This window comes from Rhinopithecus bieti, unplaced genomic scaffold (genome assembly GCF_001698545.2).
Source record: "Rhinopithecus bieti isolate Rb0 unplaced genomic scaffold, ASM169854v2 scaffold_4544, whole genome shotgun sequence".
NCBI lineage: Eukaryota > Metazoa > Chordata > Mammalia > Primates > Cercopithecidae > Rhinopithecus > Rhinopithecus bieti.
Window position 1 is genome coordinate 341096 of NW_016804383.1, and position 11467 is coordinate 352562.

General features: G+C 52.4%; 2 protein-coding genes across 3 annotated transcripts in view; one reads left to right on the top strand and one right to left on the bottom strand.

Moving 5' to 3' along the window:
- IFI35 (interferon induced protein 35) overlaps positions 1-3454 on the top strand; it is a 9320-nt gene extending 5866 nt beyond the window's left edge. Inside the window, exons 2-7 of the mRNA XM_017867674.1 lie at positions 996-1112; positions 2041-2188; positions 2262-2368; positions 2471-2657; positions 2774-2880; positions 3104-3454. Coding sequence (XP_017723163.1) covers positions 996-1112; positions 2041-2188; positions 2262-2368; positions 2471-2657; positions 2774-2880; positions 3104-3295 — 858 coding nt within the window. The 3' untranslated portion in view covers positions 3296-3454. The remainder of the gene's footprint in view (positions 1-995; positions 1113-2040; positions 2189-2261; positions 2369-2470; positions 2658-2773; positions 2881-3103) is intronic.
- A 143-nt stretch (positions 3455-3597) lies between these two features.
- The window catches only part of VAT1 (vesicle amine transport 1), a 13640-nt gene continuing 5770 nt past the window's right edge, over positions 3598-11467 (bottom strand). Inside the window, exons 1-6 of one of the 2 annotated variants that reach the window (XM_017867673.1) lie at positions 10465-10685; positions 8556-8763; positions 8000-8170; positions 7806-7895; positions 5292-5533; positions 3598-5129 (exon numbers count right to left, since the gene is read on the bottom strand). In XM_017867673.1, coding sequence (XP_017723162.1) covers positions 5046-5129; positions 5292-5533; positions 7806-7895; positions 8000-8170; positions 8556-8763; positions 10465-10653 — 984 coding nt within the window. In that variant the 5' untranslated portion in view covers positions 10654-10685 and the 3' untranslated portion in view covers positions 3598-5045. Of the gene's footprint in view, positions 5130-5291; positions 5534-7805; positions 7896-7999; positions 8171-8555; positions 8764-10464; positions 10686-11467 lie in introns of those variants that run through there. The other variant, XM_017867672.1, reaches the window with a different exon arrangement.

The following is an 11467-nucleotide window of genomic DNA, read 5'->3' on the forward strand; positions in this document are numbered from 1 at the left end:
TCTCAAAAAAAAAAAAAAAAAAAAGAAAGAAAGAAAGAAAAAAATTAAAAAAAAATCAATAAAATAAGGATCATAGGATATCTATCTTTTTTTTTTTTTTTTTTTTTTTTAGAAGGAGGCTTGCTCTGTCGCCTAGGCTGGAGTGCAGTGGCCGGATCTCAGCTCACTGCAAGCTCCGCCTCCCGGGTTTACGCCATTCTCCTGCCTCAGCCTCCTGAGTAGCTGGGACTACAGGCACCCGCCACGTCGCCCGGCTAGTTTCTTGTATTTTTTAGTAGAGACGGGGTTTCACCGTGTTAGCCAGGATGGTCTCGATCTCCTGACCTCATGATCCACCCGTCTTGGCCTCCCAAAGTGCTGGGATTACAGGCTTGAGCCACCGCGCCCGGCCCATAGGATATCTATCTTATAGATACCCTGTTGTTCTAAGAATTGAATGAAATAATTCATCAGAAGGGCTTAACACAGCGCCTGGCGTATAGTAAGTACTTAGTAAAAGTTAACAGTGTTACTGTATGACATTTTGCAACTTGTCTCCCCTTCTCTTGGAGGTGTCCCTAATTGGGTTAACCCCTTTGGGATTGTCCCTCTTCCAAACTCTGGCTGCCCTTCACAGTCAGTCATGTGATCATGTACTATCTTGAGCACTGTTTGGCAGGTCTGAGGGCTGTACCCTTAATCTTCCACTGTCTGTGTCAGTGCCCAGCACTTCCTAGCAGGAGCTCAGTGTTTGTTGAACTCTAGATCTGTGGTCATGAACAAGTCATGGACGCTGCAAAGTCTCCTGCCCTTTCAAGAGCAGCTGAGATGAGGCCAGCCAAGCCCTGGGTGGAGGGGCTAAGACCAGCCCAGGGCAGCACAAAGGGGTTGGGTTGTTCTTGAGCTTAGCATCAACTCTGCTTCTGGAGAGTCCAGAATAGGCCCCACTTCCCCTGGGCTTGTTGATTCTCTGAAAGGGCAGGTGGAAGTCTCGTTGTTTCCTTCTGTTCCAAAAGGCCCTCCACGCCCTTCAGGAGGAGCAGGCCAGACTCAAGATGAGGCTGCAGGAGCTGCAGGAGCTGCAGGAGCTGCAGCAGCTGAGAAAGGAGCTCGGGGACTCCCCCAAAGACAAGGTAAGGTGGGAGACCTGGTGTTGTCTAGTAAAAACGAGCTGGCGAGGCCGGGCGCGGTAGCTCACACCTGTAATCCCAGCACTTTGGTAGGCCGAGGTGGGCTGATCACCTGAGGTCAGGAGTTTGAGACCAGCCTGGCCAACATAGTGAAATCCCATCTCTACCAAAAATACGAAAATTAGCTGGGCATGGTGGCGTGTGCCTGTAATCCCAGCTACTCAGGAGGCTAAGGCAGAAGAATCGTTTGAACCCAGGAAGCGGAGGCTGTAGTGAGCTGAGACTGCGCCACTGCACTCCAGCCTGCGTGACAGAGCAAGCCACCGGGCATGGTGGCTCATGCTTGTAATCCCAGCACTTTGGGAGGCTGAGGCTGGTGGATCACCTGAGGTCAGGAGTTTGAGAACAGCCTGGCCAACAGGGTGAAACCCCGTCTCTACTAAAAATACAAAAATTAGCCAGGTTTGGTGGCTCATGCCTATAATCGCAGCTACTTGTGAGGCTGAGGCAGAACTGCTTGAACCTGGGAGGTGGGGGTTGCAGTGAGCCAAGATCATCGTGCCACTACACTCCAGCTGGGTGACAGAGTGAGACTCCCTTTAAAACAAACAAACAAACAAACATACACACACAAAAAAGAGCTGGGGAGTTCTCAGTTTTATTCCTGGCTCTGCTACTTCTTTGCTATGTGACCTCCAGTATGTTACTTGAACGTCTGTAAAGTAGAGCTACCCACCTCCCAGGACAAATTAAGATGTTGTATGTAAATGGCCTGGTATGGACCAGACCTGCATTCATCTACTCATTTATCCAGCTTTTCTTTCAGTAAATGTATTTATCTCCAGCACTCAGCATCAATGGAATGGAATTGGAGATGCCTTCCTCCTAGGTGGGAGTGAGGAACACTCCTACTCCCCTCCCCTACTTCCAGGTCCCATTTTCAGTGCCGGAGAGCCCCCTGGTGTTCCGAGGACACACCCAACAGGACAGGGAAGTGCCTAAGTCTTTAGTTTCCAATTTGCGGATCCACTGCCCTCTGCTTGAGGGCTCTGCTCTGATCACCTTTGATGACCCCAAAGGTGAGCTCATGGGGAGCCTCAGGAGGGAGGTGGGAAGGATTCCCAGTACCGACCCTGTTTCCCCACCACCCAGTGGCTGAGCAGGTGCTGCAACAAAAGGAGCACACGATCAACATGGAGGAGTGCCGGCTGCGGATGCAGACCCAGCCCTTGGAGCTGCCCATGGTCACCACCATCCAGGTGACAGAATGACAGAATCCTGGGGCATGAAAAAGGTGCCATGCACCTGGGCATGGGAAAGTGGAGCTGTGTTTGGGACCACCCCTTGCTGTCTCCCCCTAGGTGTCCAGCCAGTTGAGTGGCCAGAGGGTGTTGGTCAATGGATTTCCTGCCAGTCTCAGGCTGAGTGAGGAGGAGCTGCTGGACAAGCTTGAGATCTTCTTTGGCAAGACTAGGAACGGAGGTGGCGATGTGGAGGTTCGGGAGCTGCTGCAAGGGAGTGTCATGCTGGGGTTTGCTACGGATGGAGGTGAGAGTCATGCAGACCTCCTGCAGCGTAGATGAGGGTACAGGGTGTGGAAGATTAAGGTACAGGGAGAGGAGAGGGCTTGATGCTAAAGGTCCACCCCTCCTTGTTCCCCACAGTGGCCCAGCGCCTGTGCCGGATTGGCCAGTTCAGAGTGCCACTGGGTGGACAGCAGGTCCCTCTGAGAGTCTCTCCCTATGTGAATGGGGAGATCCAGAATGTTGAGGTAAGCGGGAGGGGTGGAGAACAGGGGCTGGGCTGGGTAACCTGTCTGTCAGCCAGGAACTTGCCCAGTGAAAGATCAGAGGCCCCAAACCCCACTGACCTACCCACGACCAGCCTCTCTAGGCCTCCTGACCTCATACCCCCATGGGGCACTGCCTGCCCTACCCCCAGCCCCCAGCCCCTTTCTCCCATGAGCCTTTGCGATCTCCTGGCTCCTTTTCCAGATCAGGTTGCAGCCAGTTCCCCGCTCAGTGCTGGTGCTCAACATTCCCGATATCTTGGACGGCCCAGAGCTGCACGACGTCCTGGAGGTCCACTTCCAGAAGCCCACCCGTGGGGGTGGGGAGATAGAGGCCCTGACAGTCGTATCCCAAGGACAGCAGGGCCTAGCAGTCTTCACCTCTGAGTCAGTGTAGGGGCCTCCCCTTCTCATCCTTCCCACCCCACGGCCAAGGCTCTCACACGGGGCTGGGCTTGGGTGCCCATGTAGGAGGTCTTTATGTTCACCAACAGGGAGGGATCACACATTGCGAAACACTTTGCCCGGAACAGTAAAAAGAGCCTGCACTCCATGATGTTCTTCCTCATTTCACTCATGAAAGGAAACGTGATTCGGGCATGTAAAGAGGTGGGGGCTGGAAGAAGCCGGATCTTCTGCTGGCAGCGCCAGCATTCCAGAAGCTCACCTTCCCTCCACTCTCAGAGGCAACAAGCAGGACCTAGGGTTTGGCTTTTTATTGACACAAACACAAAGGCAGCTGTGGTAATGGGGTGGTGGGGTACACAAAAGCAGAAATCGCACTTCACACATTTAGGCCTCATTTAGACAATGAGGACGCTAAGCCTGTCCCTCCACCTCCCATTGCAACGGTTGGGGCGATAACCCTCCCTAATTCTAGCTCAGTGAGTAGAGGGAGTGACCTCCCTACCCAGGAAGTCCCCATTTTGGTCACAGTGGCCCAGGTCCTGACCACCCCGCTCTCTATTCCCCTGTTCCATCTCCCCACCCATGTAAACAAAGTTGTGGGCTGAGTTTGATAAACTGCAGCTCTGCTTTGAGAAGGCAGTGGGGCCTCCCCTAAGTGCAAGGGGAATGTGCTTGGATTTTTACTTTGGTCCCAGAACAAGAAACAGAACAGCCTTGCAGAACTCTGGCTGGTAAATGCCACACGTATCTGCAAGGCTGAGGAAGCTTCCCCGCCTTTCTCCTCAACCATCATAGAGACAGGACATGGCACAGACCACGATAAGGGCACCAGTTTTTGCCCTGCTCCCCCAGGAGGCTCGGGACTGCCCCACCCAATGGCACATACACAGATTTTTGGCAGTGTTGTGGGACTGGGAAGGAGCGAAACCCCAGCTCCACCAGAACAAGGAAGGCACTGGGGAGTACAGGGGAGGAGAAGGAGGTGGGAGACAGGATCCTCCCTCCCCGCCGCCACACACACACAAGCACAGGTTTTCGTTGCTAAGGCACTGAGAACAAATCCAGAGAACTCAGTGAAGGGTGGGGGCTCTGTATCGCTCCCAGAGTTGTGACCTAGGGGAGCAGGTCTGATTTCCGCCCTGTTGGAAGAGGCAGCCTTGGTTAAGAATGGCAGAAAACCTGGAGATGGAAGAAGCCCAATTGTGCTTACAATGTTGGGGACAGAGGAGGAGATTGGGACCTGGTCAAGCCCAGAGGTGGGCGCTGGTCGGCCCAGGCTGAAGGGGCACTAGGGAGAGACAGGCGCCTGCTGGACTCACAGAGATTGGCCCCATATCCTGAGCTGACATTTCAATTCTTTGGGGAGGTGGCGGGGCAGGGACCGGAGGGAAGATGGAGCAGAGGTGAAAGCACACGGAACACAACGGAGGGGACTGGCTAACCTTGGCACAAAAGCAGCACAGCAGGCCCGGGGAAAGGGCGGGGCAGGAAGCAGCCGGCCTCCCTCTGACCCTCCCTGTCCCCTTGGCAGGGCCCAGACATCCAAATGGTCACTCCCCAACCTCTTCAGAGGTCAGGAAGCGGGGAGGGCAGGGGAGAGTGGTCATCACCACAGAGACCTTCGGGGGAGGGAGGGCAGAGCATTATGACAGAGGCTGAAATGCAAGTCTGGTGGCCAACAGAACGCAGCTTCCCAACTTCTCCCTTTGCTGGTCTCTAGGGTCTCACAACCACTCGCTCTAGTTCTCCTTCTCTGGCCCTGGAACCAGGAGGACCTTGCCCACATTCTTCTTCTCCTGCATCTGTTTCATGGCATCGGCCACCTGGGGAGGAAGGAAAGATGAGGCTCCCAATGCTATGCAGCCTCCATCCAACAAGAGCCAGTGCGATGCAGGCAGCCCTCCTCTTCCCCAGGAATCTGCCCCTTGGGACCCCAGCCTTCATGAGTCCTATCCAAGCCCTCCCTGCAAAGTCCTCAGATTCACCTTCTCGAAAGGCCAGACTGAGTCAACGTGGGGCTTGATGTGGCCCTGGTTGTACAAAGCCAGGAGGCGGGTCACCACACCAGTGACCAGTTCCACTTCACCATCCAGGTAGCCCAGGTGGAAGCCACATACAGCCCGGTTAGCCTGCAGCAGCTGCAGAGCTGTCACGCTGAATTGATGCCACCATGTCCGGGCCAGGGCCATCAGGTTCCGTTTGGGGCCTGTCAGCAGGTTGGCCATTCCTGAAGGACAAGGTGACATGGCCTGTGAACACCCCAGGCACATCCCTGTGTGCCTGCATCTGTACTTTCTGTTCCCTGTGATCCCCTTGCAATTCTCCACACCAGTGCCAGGGGGTGATTGGATAATTCTCAAAATGCTGGTTACCAGGCCCAAACCAACCGTGGCTGACTTAAAATTGCTCCAGGGGCTGGGTGCTGTGGTTCACACCTGTAATCCCAGCACTCTGGGAAGCCAAGGTGGGAGGATCATTTGAGGTCAGGAGTTCAAGACCAGCCTGCCCAACATGGTGAAACCTTGTCTCTACTAAAAAATACCTTGTCTGTACTAAAAAATACAAAAATTAGCCAGGTGTTGGCTGGGCGCAGTGGCTCACGCCTGTAATCCTAGCACTTTGGGAGGCCAAGATGGGTGGATCACCTCACGTCAGGGGTTCGAGATCAGCCTGACCAACATGGAGAAACCCCGTCTCTACTAAAAATACAAAATTAGCTGGGCATGGTGGTACATGCCTGTAATCCCAGCTACTCAGGAAGGCTGAGGCAGGAGAATCGCTTGAATCCAGGAGGCGGAGGTTGCAGTGAGCCAAGATCGTGCCATGGCACCCCAGCCTAGGTAAAATGAGCGAAACTCCGTCTCAAAAAAAAATAAAACAGACCGGGCGCGGTGGCTCAAGCCTGTAATCCCAGAACTTTGGGAGGCTGAGACGGGCGGATCACGAGGTCAGGAGATCGAGACCATCCTGGCTAACACAGTGAAACCCCGTCTCTACTAAAAAATACAAAAAAAAAAAAAAAAAAAAAAAAAAAAAACTAGCCGGGCGAGGTGGAGGGCTCCTCTAGTCCCAGCTACTTGGGAGGCTGAGGCAGAAGAATGGCGTAAGCCCAGGAGGCGGAGCTTGCAGTGAGCTGAGATCTGGCCACTGCACTCCAGCCTGGGCGACAGAGCCAGACTCCGTCTCAAAAAAAAATAAAATAAAATAAAATAAATAAATAAATAAAACAAAAAAAAAAACCATAACAATACAAAAATTAGCCAGGCATGGTGGCGCGTGCCTGCAGTCCCAGCTACTTGGGAGGCTGAGGCAGAAGAATCGGTTGAATTCGGGAGGTAGAGGTTGCAGTGAGCTGAGATCGTGTCACTGCACTCCAGCCTGGGTGACAGAGCCAGACTCTGTCTCAAGAAAAACAAAAAAAAAAAGCCAGGCATGGAGATGGGCACCTATAATTCCAGCTACTCAGGAGCCTGAGGCAGAACTGCTTGAACCAGGGAGGTGGATGCTACAGAGAGCCGAGGTTGTGCCACTGCCCTCCAGGATGGGTGACAGAGTGATACTCTGTCTCAAAAAAAAAAATAATAATAATAAAAATTGCTCTAATCTTTATGTATTTGTTTGTTTGTTCCTTTGTTTGAGTCAGGGTCTCGCTCTGTTGCCCAAGCTGGAGTACAGTGCCACCACACCTGGCTAATTTTTGTATTTTTTCTAGAGATGAGGTTATGCCATGTTGCCCAGGCTGGTCTCGAATTTCTAGGCTGAAGCCATCCACCTGTCCTGGCCTTCCAAAGTGCTGGGATTACAGGCATGAGCCACCATGCCTGGCTTATTTTGTTGTATGAAATACTTTTTAAAATGAAAATGCACCTTGCTTAAGACACTCAGGGAGGTAGGACAGAAAGAAGGCAGGCTGGTTGTTCAAGAATAATCCCTAAACAAGAACATAGAATTTGGCCAGCTGTGGTGGCTCACGCCTATAATCCCAGCACTCTGGGAGGCTGAGGCAGCTGTACCACCTGAGGTCAGCAGTTCAAGACCAGCCTGGCCAACATGGTGAAACCCCGCCTCTACTAAAAATAAAAAAAATTGGTTGGGCATGGTGGCGGGCACCTGTAATCCCAGCTACTCAGGAGGGTGAGGCAGGAGAATCACTTGAATCGAGGAGGCGGAGGTTGCAGTGAGCTGAGATCGCGCCACTGTACTCCAGCCTGGGGCCAAGAGCAAAACACCGTCTCAAAAAACAACAACAACAACAACAACAACAAAATGTAGAATTTACTATGACTCATATGAAAAGTTGTGACAGAGAATGAAAAGAGCTGGCACCCAGAAGTCAGCAATCTGAATGCAACATACAGGACCATTCCTAACCCTGATTGTCTACAGAGCACCAGAGTCCCTACCCCTCTTCATTCAAAAGCCCTGGGCCCTATATCCCACCCCTTAGACCCTCCCTCCTGCCCTCACATGCTCTCTCCATGCCTGGCCCACTAACTTACCATAGGTGACGACTTTGCCCATGGGTTTCAGGAGGTTGTAGCCCTTGGCAGTATCTGACCCGCCCAGAGGGTCCATGACGATGTCCACTCCTGTCATAGAGTGGGGAACCCAAGAACAACATTAGGATCCACAGATCTGGAGCTCCCCTCCCTGTCCTGTGCCTCCCTACCCCCTCCCATATTCTGCCTCCAACCTTTAGGGGAAATCTTCTTGATCTCATCCACATAGTCAGTCGTGTGATAGTCGATGGGATGTGTGACTCCATTCTCCTTCAGTGCCTCGTGCTTGCCGGCCGAGGCCGTTCCGAACACTGTCACATTCTCCACCGTACGGCACAGCTGCACGGCAGCCATTCCCACACCCCCTGCAGCAAGACACCCATAAGCAGGGGATATGGAGTCGCCCTGGCTACCAACCAGTCCATTCTAGCCTCCCAAGGACTCAGCCCATCACCTTCATTTTGCCTAGGCTTGTTTTAGGGCCATGTGTAATTTCCATGACTGAGAAGTGGTGGGGAGGGTAGCTAGAGAGGTGGGGGTGTGGGGTGAGAGCACGTTGCTAAGGATAGCACACCAGACTAGACCTGGTGCCTGAATGTTACCACGGCAACTACACAGCAGAGGCCTCTGGGCACCACAGGCCAAGGCAGTCTGGTGTTGCCATGGCAACAACCCAGACAGGCTGCAGGGAAGGGGCCTGGAAGGAAATCTGGGTGGGGTAAGGAGTGATAAAGTGAGGGGACCCGTCACCTGCAGCCATGTGTACCAAGACGCTGTGGCCAGGCCGTAGGTTGCCGAAGTCAAAGAGGACCATGTAGGCTGTAATGTAATTGACGAGCAAAGCAGCAGCTTCCTCAAAGGTCATGGCCTCAGGCATCAGGAAGGTCTGGACCGAGGGCACAGTCACCTCTTCCTGCCACATCCCTGACCGGTTCAACACCATCACCCGGTCTCCTGCCTTGAAGAAGAGAAGAGTATCATTCAGTTGGCTGGGCGCGGTGGCTCACGCCTGTAATCCCAGCACTTTGGGAGGCCGAGGTGGGCGAATCACGAGGTTAGGAGTTCGAGACAAGCCTGGCCAACACGGTGAAACCCTAGCTCTACTAAAAATACAAAAAATTAGCTGGGCGTAGTGGCGGGCGCCTGTAATCCCAGCTACTTGGGAGGCTGAGGCAGGAGAATTGCTTGAACCCAGGAGGCGGAGATTGCAGTGAGCTGAGATCGTGTCACTGCACTCCAGCCTGGGCGACAGAGTGAGACTCTGTATCAAAAAAAAAAAAAAAGAAGAGTATCTTTCACTCACGCATTCATTCATTCACCCACAGGCTATTTACTGATTTTGCCCTAGGTACAAAGCCCCTTCTTCCAAAGGAAGTAGCAGGAGAAGCAGCAATAGTCATGGTAATAATAATAACAACATCATCAACAAAACAACCTACCTTTACTGAGTGCTGACTGAGGGCCAAGCCTGATTTCAAGTGCTTTATATATAATGCTTAATTAATCCTTACATCATTTCTTTGAGGCAGATACTATCCTTTTTTTTTTCTTTTTTTGAGACGGAGTCTCACTTTGTCCACCTGGCTGGAGTGCAGTGGCGCGATCTTGGCTCACTGCAAGCTCCGCCTCCTGGGTTCACACCATTCTCCTGCCTCAGCCTCCCTAGTAGCTGGGACTACAGGCGCCCGCCACCGTGCCCGGCTAATTTTTTGTATTTTAGTAGAGATGGGGTTTCACCGTGGTCTCGCCCTCCTGACCTTGTGATCCGCCCGCCTCAGCCTCCCAAAGTGCTGGGATTACAGGCGTGAGCCACCGCACCCGGCCTGGCAGATACTATCCTTATCATCATCTTACAGATCTTACATGTCACTATTGTGTAAGATCCCTGAATGCAAGAAGCTTACAGTTAGGGCAGCATGAAGTATTGTGGAAGAGATCAAACTGCTGTGGTTACAAAAGTGGTCTCGACTGTTTACTGACTGTGTGACTTTGGGTGCATAAAATTACTTAATCTTTTGAGCTCCAGTTTTCTTATCTGTCAATTAGGGCAGTTATGAGGACCAAATGGAAAAAAAAATTTTAGCACAACGTCTGGCACATAATAAGCACTTAATAATGTTAGCTAATAATAATAATAATAATAATAATAATAATAATAATAATATAATAGCAGCAAGGAAGTCACACAAACAACCAAAAGAAGGCCATACCAAAGTGCAGGCAAAGTTCTCTGAGCGCTTACAGCAGGGTGTGATCACCTCGGGAGAAGTGTGTTTGAGCCAGCACTGGGAGCCCAGAAAACACTTTCACTCAGAGATGGTGCAAGAGGGGCGACAGACAAGGAGGGCTACACAGGCCTACACAGCAGTAAAAGGCTTCCTCCCCACCCCCACGGGAGCCTCTGTGCAGGAGGGAAAGGGGGCAAAGATAACAGAACCTTTCTCTCCAGCTTAGCAAGTGGGGTCAAGGGAAGGGCAGGGAAAAGGAGGGAGCATCAGGAGAAAAGACCTCTCTGCACTCTGAAGAGCATGAAGAGGGAGGTGTGGGTGCTGTTCTGGGACAATCCGGGTCTGTCTTGATCTCTGCCGGGAATGATGGGAAATCTGTATATTAACAAGAGTTAGGGTCCATGGGGAAGGGGGATGGGACTCCCACTTACGCCCTTTTTCATGTCCTCATGCTCCCACATTCCACTGAAGAGGAGAACTGAGGACATGCTGGAGTCTTTCCTTCCAAGTTCTGGCCTGAGATGAGGTCTGGAGAATGAGAACGGAAGCCCTCCACCCAGGGACTCAAGACTAGCAGATACAGAACAACCCAGGAGAGCTGCGAGGAGTGCCTTGGTCATTTGGGGTCAAGGCCAGTCCCAGATTTGACCCAGAACAAGTCTCACTTACCCTGGTTCATGCTAACCCTCAGGCCATCCACATCAGGGCCAAGACCCCTCCCCAGCCCAGACACCAGGAGGGAGGAGGAGGGAGAGAGAGACAGGGAAGAGCCCTCCCCGAAGAATCCAGGCTCTTACATCAGATTCTTGCCCTGGACAGGATATCCTGTATTTACCAGGCGGAAAGTGTGGGGAGGGGAGGTGAGGTGGGTGGCCTTCAGCAGTAACATGAACTACAACTACCCCCTAAAAATATTCCTCTTAGCGCCTGCTCAAGAGTGGGATCATTTAGAAGTCAGTTTGAGGGTGGGGCCAGAGCTGAATTCAGAGGAAAGCCTTTAAGGAGAAGCTGTTTGCATACCCGATGAATCCAACAAACCTGGCTCCCGAATCCAACAAACCTGGCTCCAGAATCCGGGCCTGGCAGGTCTGCAAGAGGCTACATCTGAGGGGCCTCTTTTTGAGGGGTCTGATTTAAAAAGAAACCCCTGGCCGGGCGCGGTGGCTCATGTCTGTAACCCCAGCACTTCGGGAGGCCAAGGTGGGCAGATCACCTGAGGTCGGGAGTTCGAGACCATCCTGACCAACATGGAGAAACCCATCTCTACTAAAAATACAAAATTAGCCAGGCGTGGTAGCACATGCCTGTAATCCCAGCTACTAGGGAGGCTGAGGCAGGAGAATCGCTTGAACCCGGGAGGCAGAGGTTGCGGTGAGCCGAGATCGCGCCATTGCACTCAACAAGTGCAATGGCAACAAGAGCGAAACTCCGTCT